The sequence below is a fragment of the Aplidium turbinatum genome, chromosome 17 (assembly GCF_918807975.1).
Source record: "Aplidium turbinatum chromosome 17, kaAplTurb1.1, whole genome shotgun sequence".
NCBI lineage: Eukaryota > Metazoa > Chordata > Ascidiacea > Aplousobranchia > Polyclinidae > Aplidium > Aplidium turbinatum.
Genome location: NC_137488.1, coordinates 1,879,452 through 1,903,354, shown reverse-complemented (window position 1 = coordinate 1,903,354; position 23,903 = coordinate 1,879,452). Strand labels below are relative to the sequence as shown.

The following is a 23,903-nucleotide window of genomic DNA, read 5'->3' as shown; positions in this document are numbered from 1 at the left end:
CGATTTTAGGCAGCTCTTCAGGGAATCAAAGATGCCATTCGCCGTAAGACTAGCGAGCTCTACAAGATCTACAAATACACTCACAGGTTCGCTTCCGTCAAGACTGGTACGAAGATCTACTGTCAAAGTGGATACGCGATTTAACGTGGTCGACTCATCAAGAATTATAGATATACTTTTATTGAACAGGGCAAAGCATAATAAGAGTATAAAATATTCGAGCTTTCGGAACGCCGTTATGGACAAGCCAACTTTTTGCTTGAGCTTCCGGAGCGGCGCTCCGGACCGTTCCGGCTGAAATCCAGCCCTGACAATAACACTACGTAACATTATTTTTGTTTAAGTCATTTTTTTTGATGCTCCTTAATGATTTTAGGGCTCTGAGTTTGAAAATCATGTTAGTGTTTTCTATCATTGATGCTTTTTGATGTAATCACACTTTTTGCTATTTGTGACTATCTGTATTGTTTGTATGTCTATACTTGTGTGTTGCTTAAATAATAGATTTAACTTTTAGTGATCTTCTGTTAGATCTATTTGAACACGAGAATCACGATTAATCAGCAATTTGTTATCACAAGTTCTAAAACAAACAAAATACACTTTAAAACTTTAAAAATATAGGCTTTTGTTGTAGTAGCTTTTCTTGACCAAAAGCATCTTTTCTTATCAAACACCACGTGTAACCGCTCATGATTGCACTTCCCAGGGATGGAGGAACCATTTTAAAAGTAGGTGGGCCCAGAGGCGCAGCAGTCAAAGTCAATCCGACTTCTGGGGGGTTTCGCTCCCCAGACCCCCCCATAACATTGTTGCATTCTTAATATTTGCTATAGTTTACACCAGGAGTCGGCAAACCTACGGCCCGCCAACAAAAATCATCCGGCCCGCCGCTCCTTTACAAATTATAATAATGTGTGGCCAGGCCAGTGGTTTATTACATTATAATCGAATGGAAGAACAAGTACTTTTCATTAATCATTTTAGTAGGCCCACGTCTTTGATTTGCTGCGTTTCTGTTTGTATAAACAAAGAACTCAACATAAAGCGCCATTATGATACAAAACGTATTATTTTTTTCAAGTTAATGGGTCAAACAAGGAACGGCAAAGTTAATCTACTCAAAAATAGCTTTAAAACAGCAAATTTCTCTATTACAAAGGAAAGGAAAACCAATGAATCAGAAAATTATTTTGCTAGCTACAAGGAATAGCTACAATGAATAGCAAAAGACAAGAAATCGTATAGTGATGGAGAATTTGGGAAAAGGTGTAAGATGGATGTTATTGAAAACATATGTCCAGAGGAAAAAAAAACAAACTACTTTTCAGATATAGGCCTAAGTCTTTCAACAAGAACCGTAGCCTAATATTGGAGAACGTAACATCTAGCAAAAAGTTATTGTATATCTACAGTTCTTCGCAATGGCACTAGATGAGAGCAAAGACACGACAGATAAGCCTACAGATGCTGAGCTGGCAGTATTTGTGCGTGCATTAAACTAAGATTTTGATGTTTAAGAATTTGTTTTGCTGATTCCCGTCAAGGATATTACTAGCCGATATTCTGAAGGCATTAGGCTACGTCAACGCCTTGAAATCATGCCTCTGAATCTATCAAAACTGGTATTAATAGGCTACGGCCCACCAAGACCATGTAAAGCCGACCCCTGGTTTACACATTGCGTTTTCATAATTGCCTTTCTTACCAACAGGCAAGATTTTCCGTTTTTGGGCTGGATTTGGTCAAAAAAATTACAAAATTGTTGAATTGCTCTATAATAATCATTCACTATCTCCGCTTGCAGCAGATTGCGCATCAACATGGGTTACTTGACAGGGTTCCATGTGATTTTATGAGCGTACTGCTTCCATGCTGGCTCAAGGCAGGTTGGAAGAGGGTGATATGTCACCAGATTATTACCCGATTTATCTTCACTGCGTTATGCAAGAAAGAACACAATGCTCTATAGCGCTGTACAAAATGTGGCAATGTATACACAAATAAACAGGCAACAATACACACACAGTTATAATACCACCTGGGAGTAATAATATGCAGCATTATACAGTAGCTCACGTGCATATGTAATGATATCACTGTTCTAACCATAGAGAGCACAGAGAATAATTATATTGATTGATAGATTGCTCCACCAGTCACACGCAACCACACCCACACGTGCTGTCCATCAATAGTGGGCTCAACAGAAAAGTTTGAAGATTGGATTTCATCATTGAGCTATCAAAGATAATCAAACTACTGTGTATCAAATAAGTGAAGACCTTTTTTTGGAACTCCCTCTCTCATTTTTCCGTTTTCGCTACCTTATCAAAGAAATTTGGCTTTCAAAAGTACGTGGGCCAGGCTCACCCAGAAAATAAAGTAGGTGGGCCCAGGCCCACGTGGTTCCTCCATCCCTGGCACTGCCCCAGCATCTCTGATATCGTCTTGACATTGGCTTGACTTAAAAGCGGCTTGACATTGTGTTGAAATCTCTCACTATGTTTCTCGCTAAAGTTCCTAAAAAGTTTATTATTATTATTATTATTATTTTTTTGTTGAAAAAATAGAAAATCAAGTTTAGACACGCGGTATCCCATCCTCTGGGAACTTGTGATCAGTGTTATTACCAGTGTTGTACCCGTCAATGAAATAAATTGATAGCTCTTGAAATAAAGTTTTTTAACCTCCGCGATGACATTCATTGATTTTTCGCTTTCTCTCTCTGATCCCTCGTTCTCGATACTGCTCACGATATGAGTGATCACCATTTGGCGAACTTCTTCCGCTTGTATTCCAGGGAGCCATTCCAATCAACGCGAAAGTGGGTAATTCGGATGAGTCGCGCTGGCCAGAATACATTGTGAAACCATAGGTGAAACTCTGATTGTGAAACAAGATTTTCCATGAAAACAAAAAATGACGCATAGCGCTTGACGCTTAAAATCGGCAAAATAGTTGACGGCGGTATCACTTCCGTCAACTAAAAAATAAACTGACGGCGCTAGCCTCAGCGTTAACAAAAAGTTGACGCCGTCAAATTGACCTCGTCAACGTACAACACTGGTTATCACTATATCTTTGTAATTTGGATCTTTATCGTTTTCTAAAAATAATCATCAACCACACCTCGAAAAGCTTGCCATGCCTTTCCTTCTATTCAAACATTTTTCCCTCCAGAAAGCTTGACATCAACATGGCAGGTATTTGGGGGCTAACAAAATATTCTTTTCATAAGTTTGGCTTCCCAGAATTTTGGAAGCATTATTTTGATTTCTTGAAAATCCAAAACTTTAACAAATTGGTTTACTGAACGTAATCCTATATAAAAAGTCGGTAATAAAACTTTCTCCGGGCTTGCAAGTGGCTCCTTGATGACATTGTATTTTCTTGGCATCAGTTTTTTTGTGGGAGCCCATTAGATCTTTTAGTAAGCCCAGTGCCCTCCATCAGCACCGTTACTCCACAAGCAAAGAAAACACGAGTAGGCCTATGTAGTCTACCTTGTAGACCCAACAAAAGTCTCAATATCTTGAAATAATCACAAACATAGCATTTAAACTTGTGACAGTTTAGTTTAAGCAATAGTTGCTATTTTTATTTCCATTATGAAGAAAAACTGCAAATTGTAAAAATAAATTAAAGGTAAATATATAAACAATAAAAATATAAAGATAGACAAAAAAATTTGAAAATTTGTTGTATAATGTAATGTTTGTTTTCGTATATGGTAGTGCTGTATCTATCTAGATATGCGTTGCTCCTCAACCCTTTAAAAACCAGACAGTCTCAACGCAGCTTTGGAGAGGCGCACCTACAAAAAGTCATCATCCAAAATATAGTAAACTTTTGCGATGAACCTTTTAAATCTACTGTATATTAAACATTTCGACCATGATTTTAATGTTTGCGACAGTTAGCTGGTTCATAGAAGTTTCGAATGAAAAATATTTTGGAAAGTTTTTTATTTAACTTGCAAGTCATTAAGTGAAGCTTTACGAAGGCTGTGGGATTAGTGTTGTGGTTTGCACAGAATGAACAAACACTTTGGATACTTTCATGCTTTACAAGTCAGGCTCGTTTGAGGCTTAATATTGAGGCACCCTTGTTTGCTAAGCTGGCATTATTGAGTTTGGTGATGAATTGTTTGGTTTTAATGAGAGTTGTTCAAACAATGAGGAAACAGTTTATCATAAAAGCGTGCAGTAAAACTCATTAGTGAATTCTATTGCTTTGGACAATGACAAATTGTTTAGAAACTTTTGATAACTTTCCAGCTTTTGTAAATCACTGATGTAGTTCTTTGAATTATTGTTCAACATTCAACATTAATTTCAAACTATTGTAGGCTAATCTTGTTGCGTTGGAACTCATTGACGATTTAGAATTGGGCAATACAAAAATATGTCCATTGCGTCTTTCCAAGGTAATACAATGAAAAACATATTCAACTCACATCATGAATATAACTTAGTAGTATAACCAGCAACGTACGGAAGTAGAAACAGACTGAAAATACTTTAAATAAATTTGTTGTGTACAAAGTAAGTTATAAATTACAATGTACAAACAAGCTTTAAAATACAAGGAGATTAAAGTCGGTTTCTTTCGATTGTTTTCATCTAAGAATTCAAATAAGATTGTTCACTACTAGTGCATTGGTTTTCGAACTTGTTTCGGGGCAAAAAATAAAGACAGAATTTTTATTTTGGAGAAATAATTTTTCTTGTTGCAAAAGAATACAAAACACCTTATTTACAGTATCAAAGATAATTTAGAAAGCTTTTTAATCATTTTCATAAATAACAGGTGTTGCATTTGCATGTGAATGTTCGTCGCAAACAGGTTGGACACAAACCAAACAGCTTTTCCTAGTTTTACGTTGTTTCCGTGTGTTGGCTTGGCAGACATAGCAACTGCCAACAATCATAATAGGTTATGTCTGAGTAGTGTATTGAAATGTTCAAACCAATAATAACCATACAGAAAGTATACCTATGCTAATTTTCATGCAACATATATGAAAGTGCCATTGCACCTATGCCGCCTGTTAGCATTATAACAATATGCCGACGGCCGAAAGTTCAGAGAGAAATTTTAAGAGTAAATTTAAGTTATTTGAAACAAGTGTTTTTGTTTTCAAGATTATATTGACTTTATTAATTTGTTTCACCGTACATGTTGTACATTAGGGTGGCTCGTTTTTGAACTTTTTTTTTAATTCTCTCGGGGTAGTGGGAAAATGGTGCCAATGAGTGAGAAAACAATCATGACAAAATTTGAGATTCGTAACAAATTGTCTTCAGCCTCCTCATGGGGCCCAAAAATCGAAAAATGGGGTCAAAAACGCATTTTTTTTCAAAAATATTTTTAGTTAGGGTAGATACAATATTGTTTAGATATATCTAATTAACCTAAAAAATTTAAAGTCATTTAAACTATTCCTTCAGCTTCCTCACAGCTTCTGAAAATTTCGCATTTTTGTTTGTGGTTACATAACTACAAACTTCGTCAGGGACGTAAATTCAAATAAAAGACTGCACTTTTTCCTACCAAATTAACCCAATTTCATTAAAAAATGACGCAACAGCTCAGGGCAGTTCTATAAAGAGAAGTACAATGACGTTTTATAGCTGGCAAAATGTCTAACGCAATTATGTATCATGTAACCACCCACAAAAATGCGAAATTTTCAGCAAAATGGAAATTTTCAGAAGCTGTAAGGAAGCTAAAGGAATAGTTCAAATGACTCCAATTTTTTTTCTTAGGCTAAATAGATATATTTAAACAATATTGTATCTACCCAAACTAAAAATATTTTTGAAAAAAAATGCGTTTTTGGCCCCATTTTTCGATTTTTGGGCCCCATTAAGAGGCTGAAGACAATTTTTTACGAATCTCAAATTTTGTCATAAGCGTTTTCTCACTCATTGGCACCATTTCCCCACTACCCCGAGTGAATTTAAAAAAAAAGTTCAAAAACGAGCCACCCTATTGGCCTATTGGCCATCTTATTTGCAAAAGTTTTGATTTATGGCATATGCATTTCACTCTACCAGTGTAGAGCATCATTAGTGCCTTATTCAAATAGAATTGTATTGATTGATTCTATTTGAATAAGGCACTAATGATGCTCTACACTAGTAGAGCGAAATGCATATGCCATAAATAGGACTCTGCTGATTTTCCATCCATTTTTAATAAAAAATACTGAACTCTATTTCTTATAAAATAATATTGTATTGAAATTTTCTATTTGAATAAAAACTTTTTGATAATTCCAGAAAGGGTAAAACAGGTTGTTAAATTTTTAGGTGAATAATAGACTATCTGTATTTACCCTTAGAAGGTTGGGCTCCTGGAGTCTTGCTCAGTTTGGGGGGTGGGCTGTCGATTCTTCTTATGCTTTAGAAGTGATATCTCTGTTATTTTTTAAGGCACGGTTTCAAAATTTGGCCATTGGGATTCACTTTGTAAAATTATTCACGCTGAGCATATCCGAAAATTAAAACTATGTGAATTTTAGAACTGCTCGTATACGTTGAAATGTTGAGGTGACTTATGACTGTAATTGTAGCGTGAGTTTGCACATTATTTTTTGGTAGAGTAATGAAGAACATGCATTGCAATGTTGTGATTAAAATTTTTTTACATAATTTTACATACAGCCAATTCTCTTCACGCTGTAAAACAGTTAGGAGGGCCAAATTAATTACTTTCATCTAGCTGGTGGGAAAATTTTGTACAATAGAATATGAAATATTTCAGAGGATGTGCTGAGAAATGCCTTATATCTCTCAATTTATAACCTTTATTCGCTCAAAATTTCAGCTCAATAGAGGTGAATAAAAGTTAGGAAAAGTCAAGAAATCTCGTAGTCGCAGCCTAAGTGGTTTTAGAGATACAACTGTTGATACAAAAAAGTTGAATTGACAGCCCCCCCCAACCTTCAAAGGGTTAATATAATATTATTTTACTATAGAATGGCCAAAACTACCTTACATTTTATTAAAACTTGTTAAAGTATGGGTGATGCTTGTTGTATCTCATACGATTAGATCTTAGTGGTTGCTAGGCGTGCTCTTCGGCCTAAATCGCAGGCCAGTAGCAACCTCTACCCTTGCAACGATTACTTCCCAGTCGTTGCGGTTTGGCTGCGTTCTTGACTCTCCACGAAACCAGACGTGGCAGTGTGGTTGAGGAGTTTTTTTGTTTTGTTTGTTTGAAGTTTCACACCCGTCTCGTGGCTCCGTGTTGTGCGCTTGGATTTCTGATCACTGCTTCATGAAAGTTAAAAACGTCAGATACATTTTTCTAAATTGCACTGATGTTAAACTCTGTGGGGTTGTACAGCTACACGGCTGTGTGCAGCATGGTTCATTCTGTTACTTTCATTTCCAGCTATCGTGCGTCCAACCAAGTTCCTTCCAATTTAAGCAATGGTTCTTTTTCCACAAATAGAACACAAATGGAAAGCAACAACCGAATGAACAGTGAGTGGATTTATTTTTAAAACCCATTTGCTAATGCGAAACTAATTGCCACCAAATATAAAGCCACATTGCTTTGTTACATTGTAGTCACACAGTGCGATTCGTGCATTGGTGAACATCGTAAGTAACGAACTGACTTTGTGCTTATTTTCTGACACTAGAATCATATACACTCTTAGAAATCATACAATGACAATACCATGGTATGATGGATCTGTTCCAAGTGCCTTTTTGACCGAGTGACGATGAAAGAGCTGAGATCCAGGTTTGGCATCCACGAGCTTAAAGATGTCATAAGATGCAGAAGGCTGCGTTGGTACGGACACTTGTAACGCATGATAGAAGTCGCGTGGCCGAAGAAAATCCAGTCCTTTGACTTGAATAACCCTCAAGTACGTCTTGTGAAGCGTTGGCTCGACAACATTCTGAAAGATCTGCGACTGAAAAAGTTTGTTTCGGTAGACCCTCAGGACCGGGTGAAAGAGAGAAATACCATCAGACAAAGTAGACATTCGTTGGCGTCCACCCCTCGCAATACGGGGAACAAGAGACCTTAAAGCGCATAGATAAATAGATAGTCATTTTGTAAAGTAATCCAAATAGGAATTTAAGTTAAATTCGATTTAAGTATTGTGAAATAAATTCGAATAACTGACTATTTGAATTTGTTCATGTTTCCACCCAACACAATCTTCTGCATCATTCTTCTCAAACCCAACATTGCGTAGGCTGCTGTGTCTTTCCTCACAACTTTATTATATCTGTTCTCAACCATGCAAATGTATTCAGTGTAACTTTACAAGCACTTTTGTTTCGAAGAGTTGGAGTTGTTGTTGGTCTGTGGTGTTTGTTTCAAGACATACAATAGGATTTCTCATCAACAATCCTCCATTGTTGCTTTACGAACATTGCAACACAGTGATAGTATGATTGGTCTCAATCCTTTTGAGCCACGATATACTTTTGTATTGCAAAAAGTTTGCAGATTACGAAGCAATGCGTACACACTAGACTACTGACTAGAGTTATAACATTTGGTATCTTTATTCACACTAAACATTTCCTGTATCATCAATGGATGAAATTTTGTATAAAAACGATTAAAAGGAACATATTTTTTTCTCAAATTTCAAAAAAGGTCACCTCCAAATCAAAACTTCGATCGTCATTTATTCACAGTGCTACAGTAAAGGCAATGGTTGATCTTTAAGTACGGAAACTGTTACGTCATAGTTACACATTGTGTGATCTTTATTGAGTCACACACAACGCGTATCACATGACATTCTACAAGTAAGGCCAGACCAATGTTACAGGATTGCAATTCCACTTCCTGGCAAATGTCCTGAATTAGCCATTTCACCTTCATGTTTGTTTCAAAAAATTACTTTAAGCTATATATACTTAAATACTGAAATATGTCATATCTGAAAAGTGATATCGGATGTGAAAAAACAACAAGGATATTAAGACCAACAACTTAACAAAGTTCCAACAGACACGCAGAAAACGAGGAACAATGGTACCAGGAAATGTCACTAACATAAGTCGTGCAAGGCGTGATTCAAGAATCATTTTTGCCTTAGTAATCAGTGACATAGCTAGAAAGAAAATTTTAGGAGAACAAACGTCATTTAACATGAACTACAATGATATTAAATCGTTGCAGTTTCAAAACACGTTTTTTTGGGGAGACAAAATAAACGTTTTGGAGTCGATTGCTCCTCCAAGCCTCCCGTGGCATGTTACTGCCTCACTTTCTTTTTATTCTCATTTTTTCAAGAAAAAAGGTTTTGGAAAAAAACTGCACATTTATTTCGTATCATTGCGGCGAAGATTATCGGCTGATTAATCAGATGTACCATGAAGATAACTAAGAATTTGGCTAAAATATTTAACCAATACAAAAATCTTCAAAGTCATTGGAAAACCATTGGAAGCAGGAGCCATCTGCTCTTAAGATCCCTAGAAGCAATCAATTTGCAGAACGTGCGATAAACGTTATGTAGTAGTTGTGTACTCCCTACCAAAACAAAGACAATTTGCAATTTCAGTTTATTCTCAGCAACAAACTATGAATTGTGAATTCATGTTAAGATTGTGCAAAGTTTAGTAATTTTTTTTGCGATATTATATGCAATTTATGCATCTACGCTATTTCATCTTGTGGCCTTTGTTTATGTTCATTATCCCTGGTTCATTTTTGCTCAAGTGTGTTTCTTTTCGCCATTGCAACCTACTTACATAAATGCAACATACAGCAAAGTGAATATTTGATTCGGGGGTAATGTTTTTTTTAAAAGTGGGTTAAAATAAAAGTTATTTGCTTTGTTTTGAGACAAAAGTTTATCGAATTATGATACAGGAATATGAGGTTGTGAAAATGTTATAATAATCCTAGTCTAGTGGTAGCACACATTTAATGCGCTCACACAGTAAACACAGGTACTGCTTTAGTCTCATTAGAATAGGTTCTCACCACAATGAGAATAGTGTATCACGTGAGAATATATAATCGTTTGGAATAGGTGGCTGTCTGTCGCGAGACATGGAAACACCAGTTAATCTTTTTTTGATCAAAATGCATTTTGTTGTGGTTGATCGTGGTGTGTTACATCTGGTTTCGATTGTACAGGCACTGACGCCCGCCTTTCCGACACAGCTGACAATCACCCAGACATTTAAACCAATCCTTTTGTCTGTAGACGTTAAATCAATGTAAAAAAAATACTGATTTGCAAGCTGGATGATACTTCAATGGACTCACTTATTTCGTGATCCGCTCGTTGAGATTTGTCAGTTTATTCTTTTCATAACTGATAACTTGATTTCACTTTATTTTGTGTTTGAATTGTCGCAGAGCATGCCAAGGTTATGGTGGGTGGTGGTGTACCACAAACAGTCAATTACGGCAACGCTATGAACCTCAGTCTTTCCGGCTGCAATATGCCGCAAGCCAACTTTGGAGGGAATGTGACCTACAACAACACCAACACGCCCATAAGCTCATCAAGTAAGATGTTCACTAACTTATGAGTTCTCATAATCGGACATATGCTGATGTGGTTTCGTTCATTTGTACATACATTGAAGCCATTATATCATGATTAGGCCTAGGGATGTGAGCCGCTATTTTGCGCTCGTAAAATAAAATAAAAAATGTTTTTTTTTGGGGGCCAAACGATCAATTTAAGTTAAAAAAGCTTGAATTTGCCAATTATGTGTGGTAATATCTACTTTTTTATAGATAAGGTTGACATTAATAAGTTAACCTGTATCACTCAACTAGACTGCAGATTCACTAATTAGACTTGAAAGAAACCAATTAGACTAAGTTATTCAGCAGCTATAATTTTACAGTTTTTTTTGCAGTTCTTTGTTATGATTTATGAAAACAGTTTGTTCGGAGGCTCGATTGCTCTCTCGGGTGTGCAATTGTACTAACTTGCTTTATGACGTGGCCTGCCTGCGGACGACAGGCGTACCATTCTTAATAATCGCTTCTGCTGCCTGCCAAAGGCGATTGTGTTTGAGAAGCCATGTTCATTTGTGTTGAAACAGCAGTATTCGTTATGAGCTGCTGCCAGGACGGCTTCTCGTAGTATTATTTGAATGTAAATGTATATGACATGAATTGCAGACGGTAGCCCATGGTCTCCTACTACCAAATAAGATGTTTTATCCTCATCGAAGCAGCCTGTAAATAAAAGTTATAATAAATATCTTTACCACAGTTGTTACTTGAAAATATGTATAAAACGATTAGAAATACAATAGTATAAAAAAAAACGATTAAAAAAACAACGACTTAAAAAAAAGTTTTTAACCACCCCTAAGCGCAGTAATCAGGCTTGCAGTCGATGACAACTGCTGCACAATGTTCACTGTCGAATGGTGTGGGGACTGGAGAACGAATATATTTTGTATACAGCCATGGAAGGATTAGCCTATGTGCTGCACGAAAACTGGCATTGAGGTCATTTGGTCTGTTATCTACAATATTTTTGAAACAGTGCTTCCAAGAAATTGTTATTTCTTTGCAGTGTATGTGGATTCTAATGAAGCTTTGGCTAAGAAGCGCGCGGAGAAAGTTGAGCCAAGTTCATTCAACATTGAAGGTCTCGTCTTTAGGAAGATTGCTATGATCGCTTTTGATGTAGCGTTGGATTATTGAAAATGATCTTTTGTTGAAATTTATAAACAGTTGCAATAACAATGGAAACTGTTAAGTTGTGCTTTAAGATCTCTAATTTTAAACAACTTGTATTTTTTGTACCATCTCTGGTTTGGGGGCGAAAGAAAGTGGGTTTTTATATTTTGCTTGCACAGACAAGACACCAATTCCACTTTCCATTTCTTTCCTGCAGGAGTAAATGTTTCTACTTCATCACTGGGTTTCATCAGTGAGCGAAACTTTTGGCTTAATGACGTTGAAGTTCAACGCACTTCTGAGCAGGAGTACCAGCGCCATCTGAAGGACAAGAGTGTGAGTTGGTCATGATCTTCAGTAGCAATTTAAGATAGCTGATTGTCCTGTCGAGTAAGCAGCTCCTAAGAATTTGTGTGCTCGTCAATTCTTTTGCTGCTTGTCATTGCTTGATGTGATTACTCGCACACTGGGTAAAACAATCCACTTGGAAACTGGTGTTTAGTTTCCGCACACGGCAAGAATATTTAACCGAGTTTTGATTCCAAGCAACGTAAACAGAGGCCACAGTATTCCCAGGCCATGTCTCGACAGAGAGCGGCCTGTTTATATGCGAAACATTTTTACTGATTTTCCTATATTGCGTGGAATGTCTGCCGCAATAAGATGTAAAATTTTTTACATTTGGTTTCTTCAAATTGCGTTCATCGCTGGACATCACGTCCATCGTTTGTTATGCAGGTGTACCCGATCAAACCGCGGGACTCTGGACGTGCGCTCATCATCAACAATATCACTTTCAGCGGCGCTCCCACACGAGAATGCGCTCCCACACGAGAAGGCGCGGAGAAGGATTCCACAAACCTGGAAACAGTTTTGCGAAAGCTTGGATTTGATATTGAGTCTCATAAAAACAAGAAAAAGGCGGTAAGATATCTCTTGGTTTCCGCGCTGATAAAAACAATTGTTTATTCGCTTGCGTCGTCGCTTCAGTCCGTAGTCAGCATTTACAAATAACGTATAATGGATGCACTATTACAAGCAAACTTACTTTTTCTTTGGAGTCCCGCAGGAATTGTAATGCAGGCGATGGATGTCCGGTTATAGAATCGATGCCTTTGTTTGTTTCATGTTCAAATGACGACAACGGTTAAAACATCTCCACCAGGACTCGTATTTGGAATCTGTAGGTCACTGCATGTGGTGGTGGGATGGTGCAGCAGATGAGGCGCTTGTTTTCCAGTTATGCAATCCTGGTTCGACTCCCGGCTTCAGCCGGTTGTTGAAAAACACCGGTCACCTCTACCCAGGGTGTAATAAATTTGGTGGGTGTAGTTGCTGAAGGTAGGGCGGCCGAGAGAAAGGAACAGGCCATCTCATTAGTACCGATGGCTTAGTACAATGGGAAGCTTATCTTCTCATCCCCTGATGCTTGGATCAAGTATGGGACTCACTTTGGTTGCTGCAGCAGATGAGGTATTTTGACCGGTATTTTTACTTTCTAACGTGCATGAGTCGCATTGCTGCAATCAGCTGTGATTGGTCGCCTTCTGATTGGTTAATAATCCTCATATGCTGCAGCGACCTGCTGATTACAAATACGCATATCGGACACCGGCCAAAACAATCTTGCTATTGCAAAGACGATACCGGAAGCTGTTTAAGTTTTGCATTTTTACTTTTCAGGAAATTTTGGCCATCTTGGACGCATTTTCTAATACTTCGAGAAACAAAGAGTGCTCTGTCAGTCTCGTCTTCATTGGCTCGCATGGGGAACGAGGTGAGAGCGTCGTTGTGTGGTGGTAGTTCTATGACGAGACAAACACTTTCTATTGACAACATCTGGTATTGACCGAATAAGGTAAAGAAATTGTCAACCAATAAAAAATTGAAATGCAGGAAGTGCTTCTGACAACAATCAGGCTTGTTGTGTATTGTGTCAGGTTTTGTGTGCTGAACTTCAACACAGGTAGAAGTTTTTTAATTGCTGCCACCTATAGTTTGATAAGCACGTGTTATCTTCTTTCTTTTGCTACAAGAACAAACTCATGCTCTGCTTGTATGCAAAGTTTTACTTGGTCTGATAACTAGTTGTCTTCTTTAAGTCTTCATTATAAGGCTGCCAGAACTTTGCGGTCTCAACACTAACAACTTTTATGCAATCCTAAAAACTTAAACGCGCTATGGCAGCCCCAGCGTCTTGTTGTTGCTGATACTTGTTAAAATACTTAGATGTTAAAAAGACACAAAATGAATTAAAAAAAAGTTATAACAGACAAATGTGAAGACATAATGCGCAATTTGGCCAGGGATTCTTGATTTTCCTAAATTCGGTAAACGGTTTTAAAAATCTACTACCGTGACAAACAGAGAATTTGTACGAGAAAGTGGCCTGTTTTTAATATTTGTAAGCTGATGTTTAGGATACTTGTATATGTAAACTTTGCCATGTGATTGAGTGGTACTTGGTTTGTGCAAATCTCACTCATCCAACAAAAACAAACCTTAGATATACTACGTCTATTCGGAATGGCCCGTTTCGGCTAGTCCGATTCGGCTATTACCCTATTCGGCTACAGCCCGATTCGGCTAGTCCGATTGGGCTAGTTCCCTATTTGGCTACAGTCTTTATCGGTTAGTTCGTATTCAGCAATTTTTTGAAAATTCAACGATAATCCTTCTGTAATCCACTTCTGTAAATCCAACGACGTCTTCTGTTAATTTAGAGAATTTTGTATTTACAAGAAAAACAAATTGAAATGAAATTTAGCGAAAAATGTTTGAACTATTAAATTGAACTGTTTGCTCACATAAAATTGACAACGATGCCTTCTGTTTATTTAGAGAATGTTGTATTTTATTTCACAATATCGTTTCTTTTATAGTTGCATTATCGAAGCTTTAGATGAGTGGGGTTTAGACCTAACCATTGAGATCTTAAAACTAAAAAGCGAATTAAATTCATTTTTGAACTGTTAATGTTTGCTCAGATAAAATTGACATGTATCCTGCGTCGCGGTCTGCATGTGAACTTAGAATATATTAGAATCCTCAACTATTACAAAATTCTAAATCCAACGACGCTATCTGTTTATTTAGAGATTTTGTATTTTATTCCACAATTTATCGTTTCTTTTGCATTCTTGCATTTTATCCAGTGTTTACCTTTGAGTGCCTTCCCAGACGGTAAAATCCGTTATTTTTACAATGATTCAACGTCTGCAGACGTTAAATCAATGTAAAAATGGCGGATTTTACTGTCTGGGTGAGCCATGTTGCGTTTGGTTGCGTAATAACGAATTGCGTAATTAATACTGTCGACCGAGGAGCAAGACTACGCGCGCCGGTATTTAAAAGAGAATAGCAGAGAAAAAAGTGGGAAGCAAGGTAAAGTTGTTTACCACAGAAATGTGTGTCACCGCGCAATAACGAAATTCTTGGAAACCTTTTAGAATGCGCTGATTAATGATTTTAATTGGGAAAGAAAGCCAGAAAGTAGACATTTTTTTATTCAGGTTAAAGTGAAACCACTCTACGTTGGACTAAAGTAACAATCAAGTGGCCTTGCAAAGCAGAAGATCAAAGTTCGCAAAACCGGTCGTAAAGTTGATTTTGCACGAAAATTAGGTCGTTGAAATCAATACTTAATTACTCGTAACTTTCACGTGACATAGGCCTAATTTTTTTTGTAGTCAGAGTGTAAAGATGGAGGTTTGATATTATCGAATTGAATCGCCGGTTAATACTTACGCCGGTTAATACTCTAAATTGATGGACCGCGCATTATCGTAAAAAAACTGTCCGCGCATTTGCCAGTTTGACTGTACTATATAATGATAATATATGACTTTGTTTTAGAGCATCAAATTTATGCTATCTCCGTAATTAATAACTCGTATGTAATTTTTTACATGTATTTTGAACAATAACACACTCGAACAACTAACAAAACACTTCTATTTATCTCATTAACCTCTATTGTTAATAATAAAAAATGTTGTTTTGATGTAAAACACTTATTTTGAACGAACCCAGACAACAAAATTCGTCATTTTCCGTCTGGGAAGGCACTCAAAGGTAAACACTGGATAAAATGCAAGAATGCAAAAGAAACGATATTGTAGAATAAAATACAAAATTCTCTAAATACACAGAAGAATCGGACATACATCTCTCTGTTATCTTTTTTAATGTAAAAATTCCTTTTGTGGTCCCTTTTGTCTGGAACAAATCCAAACTGTGCTTTTGAAATTTCCGATTTTAGTTTTGGTCTCAATCTCATCATGATTCGGAGTAAGATCTTTGTTCAATTATTCACAAGGCTAATTGTTCTGTGGAGTGAGCATTCTGTTGCTCCGGTTTTTTTTGGTAAAGTTATGAATATGGAACGTACCATATCACTAGGGATGTTTCCGGTGTCATAAATATGATCTAAGATCTGAGTGGTTAGGTCTAAACCCCACTCATCTAAAGCTTCGATAATTTCAACTATAAAAGAAACGATATTGTGAAATAAAATACAACATTCTCTAAATAAACAGAAGGCGGCGTTGTCGATTTTATGTGAGCAAACAGTTCAATTTAATAGTTCAAACATTTTTCGCTAAATTTCATTTCAATTTGTTTTTCTTGTAAATACAAAATTCTCTAAATAAACAGAAGACGTCGTTGGATTTACAGAAGTGGATTACAGAAGGATTATCGTTGGATTTTCAAAAAATTGCCAAATAGGGAACTAACCGATGAAGACTATAGCCAAATAGTGAACTAGCCGAATCGGGCTGTAGCCGAAAAGGGAAATAGCCGAATCGAACTAGCTGAATAGTAGCAGACCCACTTCTACCTTCTAGCAGATCTACTTCTTCCTGCACTAAACCAAGCTGTGCGCATGGTTTACTTGGCTTGTATTGATAGTCTCAAAACAGTCATAACAAAACTATTAAAAAAATAAGAATTAATCTTAGTAAGAAATAAGCAAGTCTTGCATCATTCAGGTCTTGCGGCCTAAGCATGGCGTCATTCGTTTTCGCGTCATTTGGACCGCGATATTAAGTCTTAAACCGCGCTGAAATAGACCTTAAAAAACTGATAGTTTCACGCAAAGGGTGTACCGTGGGTGGCTGAGTGGACCCCCAGACTTTTCAATTAGTTGAAAATTCGGGCAAGTTTAATAAAAATTTGGGCAAGAACTTTCAGCATGTTTCAAAAATTTCATTGAGATTGAACTTATTTATGATTTTGCTCTATCAAACTTATGTTTTTATGTTGAATTTAATACATGTAAAATTAAAGAAATCTACTGAAATTGAGCATAATGTGAGTTGTGAGAGAAGAAATAACTGTGTTATTTGTTGAGAGTTCGAAAAATTTGAGCAGAAAATATTCAGATGTTTACAAATTTTATGAAAAGTATATCCCAATCCAATGGGCTCCAATGTTGAAATAATGCTTTAAACGTATAACTTACAATCACAACATGCTCAATTGCTCAGCTGAAAATGTAGACTGCAAGTTTAGTTTATAAAATTTTAGTTGTTTTAGAAATAATTTTAACTGGTTAAGATTTTAGATCATTATGACAATTTGTATTTTGAAGTACATGTCAGCCTATTATCTCAATAGTTAAAAGGTCAAGCTCAATAGAATTCGAACAGGAGTCTGGTGTGGCTTACTCATTGGCCTGCGAGTGCGGCACGGAGAACAAACTGCTGACCATGTATTTCGTGAATGCCCCATTTACACGGCACCAAGTGGAATGCATGGTATAGCAGGGTTGGACGAAGCTACACTCACCTGGCTTTCCATCACCTGCCCTGAAATCTGAACAATCCTGTCTCACACAAAAGAAGAAGATCTTATTGATGTGAAATGCTTTTTGTGTATTGAGTTGTTTGTATTGTTATGGTGCTTTTACATTATTTGGGTGATACTGGTAGTTGAAAAATTACATTTAAAGTATTTACCAGACTATTGAGAGCAATGTGAAATTTTTAATCAGATGGTGTCGGTCTATGCTTTGTCGCAAAAAACATGTGGTCTCATTTAATTATATTTTGTCAAGAATGTTTTTGCACCCCCCAAAAACTAACCTTCCCCTACGCCTATGCTTGCGCTTATAATGTCTTTGACTGCTTTGAATTGTTTTTTCATTTTCATCGATATGCATTTATGTTGACGTTTTGTCAACAACATGTCTGGAACAAGTTTAAACGCATTCTAGTCTTGATTAGGTATACGAAAACCAGGCAAAGTACAGTGTCACAGGGAGTATATCGTGTCCCAAAAACTAGACCGGATAGAAAAAAAAAGATTGTTGCAATCAGTGCTGCAAATATACCCCAAAATAGGTCTAACATTCCAAGCATCAAACAATTTTTGTTTAGTCGGCTGGTGTTGTCTATCAACTGAGTCCTCCAACTACATTAGAAATCTCACGCATGCGGATGTAGCGCTGAATGATGCGGCGGGTGGAAAAGACCGATAGAACAATTTATTTTCATTTTAAAAGTTTGCTAGTTTGAATTTAAACAATATGTACAAACAATGAGAGACCAGAAGTGAAGGTATTTTTTTTTTATTTAGAGAACAATCGAGATTACTTCATCGACGTCGAGAAGCAGAGGATCCCCGCAGAAGACGTCATTTCTAACTTCACTGCACGCAACTGCCCAAACTTGAACGGGAAACCAAAACTCTTCTTCTTTCAATTCTGCAGAAAAGGTGAAGGAGATAGTTTAGTTAATTAACGCTGATTGTTTATTTTCGTAGCCACGAAACCTGAGTGAGGTCCGACAACAGAACAGTGCCGTTTACCTGGCCACTCAAATGATTGAATTACTTTTAAGAGCCCGTAGTTCACTTTACAAATGTACCACTCTTAACTCAAAAAATGTAAAGTTGATATGATTTGTGGTTACTTTAGTATGTTACGCAATCACACTACGTCACTGACTGTGTAGGACGTACCAGGTCAATTAGAAACTGCCTGTCGCAATGTTATATGTTTCCATGGGACGTCTGGTCAGATAGCATGATTTACATGTTCTCATGAAACGGTGTGCCACTGTCTGTAGTTTTTTATTTATATATAAACAAGTACATTTCAAGGTTATGGCTAGTTCCGGTTTACATATCGTTGTTGAATTGACTTTGGTTACAACATGACTCCATTGAATTGACACGATGCGCTTTGTCTGGTCGACTCAGCTAATTGCCAGCTAAGCTTGGCTGAGCTGGCAATCCACTACTTTGTCCTGCCCATGATTGAGACTCATGGTTGCTGAGGTATCTCTTAGACGGCTTAGTCAATTATTCTTTACTTAACATCGAAATGTTCTCAGAAAAGCACAATTATCCGACGATCAGTTCTGATTCCATCCCGGAACAGCCGAGTTCTGCAGGTAAGGTAAATTGTTGCTCTCTGCTACACAAGTTTGAATGAGCTCTACATTATTTTTGATTAAACATATCTTGACGATTGTATTAAAGTGAAAGAGACAGTGAAAGTTTTTACTTATATACTGGCAATTTAGTTAATTGTACATAAGCGTGAGTTCGATAAGAAATATTCACATTGTAACAATAGCGATGTTGCATTCCTAGTAAATTTGGAGCTAAGCGTACTGCTTTGAAAACGCTGCTAGTTTCAATATTTCCAAACCAATACTTGCGTTTTCATGCAGCTGCACTTTTATCATCAACTCAGTCTGATGCTGGGCCAGACAGCGAGTCTGCGGAATCCATGATCCCTCATGATAAAGCAGACATGCTAGTTTCATTCGCCACAGCTGCAGGTATGTGACGTGTTCCAACTCTCATTGAAAGCAGGAAAGTCTCTTGACTTTGAACAGAGATGACGCAAGAAGTGCCATTGATAATCATTTGGCCGACCATTGTTTCAACTCGGGCTAAGTTGTTCGTGTTTATAATAATCAAAATAATATGTTTAGGGACGAAAGCGTATCGAGACACAAAAGACGGTTCGTGGTATGTGACGGCGCTGGTGAAGACCTTGCAAGAAAAGGCCAATTCTGAAGACATGTTGAGCATGATGACAATGGTAAGTTGTGGTGGAATCACAACGTGGTATCGGATTTCGTTTAATGTACAGTTAGAAAAATGCTGTTGGCAAACAAACAGGTAGTAAACACGTTGTGGGAATGATACTGATTCCGCTCTGGACGCTGGGTATTAGCTTTGTTCAAATCCCATGCTCTTGCAAACCTGTTCGAGTAGTAGTTACAACAGCGCCAAGGAAACTAATGACCAATTAACTGCCAACGCAGACGAGGCATGGTATATCAGCCTCTTGCAGCTTCGTGCATTCATTGCAGTGGCGTAGCTAGGGGGGGGGGCAGGGGGGGCGGACCGCCCCGGGCGGCACGTCTGGGGGGCGGCACTTTCAGACAGGACGTTTTTTTTTGATAATGCAAAAGTACACGAAAAATAAAAGCAAACAGAATGGCAACGTTCAAAACACAGGGCCGGCTTTAGCCTAAGCGCTGCCCTAGGTAGATACGAAAAGTGCCGCCCCCCCTAAAAAATTTTTCGATGGTGCGCTATGATTTATATTTTCAATTCCTTACAAAAAAGTTATTTGCACTGTTTATTTGAATACATCAATGAATGTCATTGTATAATGAACTAATTGTTTAAAATCGAGGGTGAAGTTCTCCTTTTTAACAACGGTTCAATGTCCGACAACATCGAATCGACATAAAAACGACAATATTGCCAGTCGATGTAAATTAGCACTTCGGATTAAGACTTTGTTAAAATAAACGTCGGGAATTACAAACAAGACTTACAGCGCTGGCGATCGCAGATGGATGATGGATATATTCCATCAATAACAAATATTCCCCGCACAATGCAACAGTGGCGATTATGACGCGCTGACCTAATTTTGCATCACTCTTTGATACTACATAATGTTCGACAGTTAATCCACGATCATTCTATTGCGAAATTAAATAATTGGCTAGAAGAGACCGGCGGCCAAACTTGGCCGATTGAGGAGGTAGCACCGGCGGTTCAATCAAGCACTACTTAGCGGCCATGGCCGCAGGCTGCTTTAAGGCTTGACAGTAGGTTACATCACTATAACATAGCATGGTGCCCTTCTTTGTACACCGGATTATCATTATCGCTATATTTTATCTTAAAACTTGAAAAAAAAATTGCCTTTTTAGTAAACAAAAGTGCCCTTTTTTCGTAATCTTGCCCCCCCAGTCAAAAATCGTTCCGGCGCCCCTGACTCTGCCTACTGCTAAATCCGGCCCTGTCAAGACATCTTAAATATCTAAAAACGTTTCAAATTTTCATGAATTTTTCTGCTGTTATATTTTTAATACGTTACAAAATTCCTACTAGCCTTTATTAAGCAGAGGCGGAAACATGCTCTTCAAATTTGGGTAGCCTTGTAAAAGGTTACAAATTGATTATTTTAATTCTGCAGCAGTTTTTGTGCTTTTGCATTCAGTATTTTACTAAATTATAGTGGTCAGTGGCGTAGCCAAAGGGGGGGAGGGTTGGGGGTTTCAACCCCCCCTTTTGAGAAAAACTAAATGGAGAAAACTGAATCACTCTTTGAATTTTACGAAGCAGATCTGCCGTGTATAAACGCCCTTGCTATTATATCTGAACTGCGTATATGTGGTATCGATGTCTTTTCAATTCTTCCCGAACCAGCTTGCCAAAAAGTGCTGTAAGTGCATTGCCATTTTGCCCGCAGTCAACGTTTCCAAACATTAATATTTTACTCCGCATTCTGGCTACTCTTCCAGTTAGCCTACCACTTGCACCAATGAAAGATCTTTTTCTGCTCTTCGAAGACTTAACCTTATTTAAGAAATTCAACCTCTGAAAACCGATTAAACGGTTTGGCTTTGCTTAATCTGTATAGAAAATTGGTCCCAACTGTTGAGGATGTCATTAACAAGATGTGTGAAAAGGTTCGTCGACTTCCTTTTTCCCTTTAGTTTCATCAGTATCAATGATTTTTTGCATTCTTATTGCTTGTGTCGATGAATTTTTCATAGCTGTTAGCTGTAAGCATGATTCTACTAATTCGACATGTTAAAGCAATTCTGGTGCTTTATCTTTTAAAATGAGTAAGAACTTGTGTGTCATATTATGCTTTATAATTCGAATGACCTTTCATAATTCATATAGCAGGGTGTGACCGCTCTACAACTGTTCAGTATCCATGGTATCCAGCTAATTCGTGCAGTCGATGGAAACACCGCAATATCTACAGCTGTGAAAAATTGCACTAACCTTTTACAGCCTATACCCGATTCCAGTGATTCGTTATACAAAACTTGAATATATCAGAAATAAAGTAACTTCTTTGTCTCAAAGCTTTTTGTCTGACACTCATTAAGATGTATGACGTCTATGACGTTACATTTTTCAAACTTCGGGTTAACTTTAAAACATAAAAGTAATAAGATCGTTTTTTGGATCAACTAAGGAGAAAATTGATAAATAATAAAACTGTAATAACTTCGCAAAAAAAAGCAATCAACCTATGTCTCTAAAAAAAAAGTTTGCCTAATTTTAAACGAATCTGCATTAAAAGAGCTAGTTTTGCCAATACCAAACATTCAAATATCTCAGTCAGGAATTAGCAACAAGAAAACATAAAGACTTCAGCTTTATTTTCGAAAAATGCCAAAGAAAACATGATCTTATTCTTTTGCTATGCCACCGGACAGCACCATTTTACAGGAATATTCATACCCACATTTTTGTTGAAAATGCTCTCAGAATGCACCAAATTCAAAGTAATTTTTCAAAATTTTCTGGGGGAGGCCCCCCAGACCCCCCACCGATTAGTGTCCTTCGGCGAGTACGCCGTCGGGCTTCGCCCGCCGAAGACCTAGACAAGGAATAAAACCTCTCCCTTTTACAATTCCTGGCTACGCTACTGATAATGGTACGTTCGTCTGACTTTACACCGCAAATTGAAAATACCACGTTGCGTATTGCAGTGCTGATAAGAAAACGCATTTCATTTTCACATGCTTTTTCTTGAAGGGGCGGCAAAATCTGAATCCGCCCCGGGCGGCACATTCCCTAGCTACGCCACTGATTCATTGAAACGTTTCGCATTGTAGGAATGGGCAGATCGTCTGGCAGGCACCGACTGCTGCTTTTCACACTTTCACGCAAGCAAGTCATGCTAGAGATGCGCACTATTTGGCTTGAAGCAACAGCCGCGGCTTTGACAGGTATTGATGTTCCTCTGCGTGCACGGTTTTCAAGCTGAGCGATTGTTTCAGATAAACCAGTCAGTGATGAGCGAGGAAGCAGAGGTGGTGGATGAAGAGAGGAGAACCACCCAAGTCGTGGTACAAATGGCTGAGTGCAGCAGTACCCTCGCAAAGAAAGTCAAGTTCTTTCCTTGTCTTCGATGATTTTTAATGTATATTATACATCTGCATTACTTTGTGATTGCTGTTTAGTGTTTATGCATTGATTAGTCTTTGCTAGCCATCCAATCAATGTACATTGTGTAGATAAATTGCTTTTTAATTACTTCTGTTACTGTTCATTTTATCAAGGTGTCTATCTATGCTATTGATTCGTAACATATTATGTTCCTAGCAATCAATTATCGTCTTTTGTATTCTGTATTGCGAGAGTTAGACGTCGACTTCCACACACTTTTATTTTCATCATTGACCGCCACAAGGTTTCCCTTTCAGCGGTTATTATCGCACCACCTCTTTTGCGGTCGTCCGCATGAATTACGCCCTTCTGCTTCCATCTTCATTCTTGAATTACTACCATCGACTGAACCTTCGTTGCACGTTCACGTTTAGATTCAGTATTCCCAGGTATTTTAAAACGAAACCTATGATCGTGGCGACGGCATAAACTGGGTTCGTTGTATTTTGTATTTTCAACAAGGTTGTACTACAGAGTGAGGAAATCTTCAAGCGACTTGTGTGAAGATGACTACGACCTTTTGCTTATTGCACTTTACATTATTCTTATGCGAAAATTAGTCTTAGTTGCTTAATCTTCATTGCACTTAGACATTTTATGGCGATATTTTATTAAGCGCGGTGGTTGTTGTCTTCTCAGCTTGGCACCCCGTCATTTAATGGTTTGTCCAAGTTTTTGAACTATCAAGACTATGCAACATCACGAGAGCCCTTCAATGCCCAGCTGATATTATCCACTTGTTTTCACCCTCATTGCTACCGACATGAGGCGGTGTTGAACCACTGTAAAATTCAAGATTTGTTGCA

At 37.6% G+C, this 23,903-nt stretch overlaps 1 protein-coding gene across 1 annotated transcript in view; it reads left to right on the top strand.

Annotated features, from left to right (window-relative positions):
* Positions 1 to 23,566, top strand: part of LOC145786547 (cell death protein 3-like) — a 67,801-nt gene extending 44,235 nt beyond the window's left edge. Inside the window, exons 4-14 of the mRNA XM_082598220.1 lie at positions 7,405 to 7,496; positions 10,357 to 10,509; positions 11,540 to 11,614; positions 11,864 to 11,982; positions 12,385 to 12,570; positions 13,330 to 13,423; positions 18,226 to 18,363; positions 18,984 to 19,043; positions 19,326 to 19,436; positions 19,593 to 19,702; positions 22,929 to 23,566. Coding sequence (XP_082454346.1) covers positions 7,405 to 7,496; positions 10,357 to 10,509; positions 11,540 to 11,614; positions 11,864 to 11,982; positions 12,385 to 12,570; positions 13,330 to 13,423; positions 18,226 to 18,363; positions 18,984 to 19,043; positions 19,326 to 19,436; positions 19,593 to 19,702; positions 22,929 to 23,063 — 1,273 coding nt within the window. The 3' untranslated portion in view covers positions 23,064 to 23,566. The remainder of the gene's footprint in view (positions 1 to 7,404; positions 7,497 to 10,356; positions 10,510 to 11,539; positions 11,615 to 11,863; positions 11,983 to 12,384; positions 12,571 to 13,329; positions 13,424 to 18,225; positions 18,364 to 18,983; positions 19,044 to 19,325; positions 19,437 to 19,592; positions 19,703 to 22,928) is intronic.
* Positions 23,567 to 23,903: the final 337 nt, after the last annotated feature.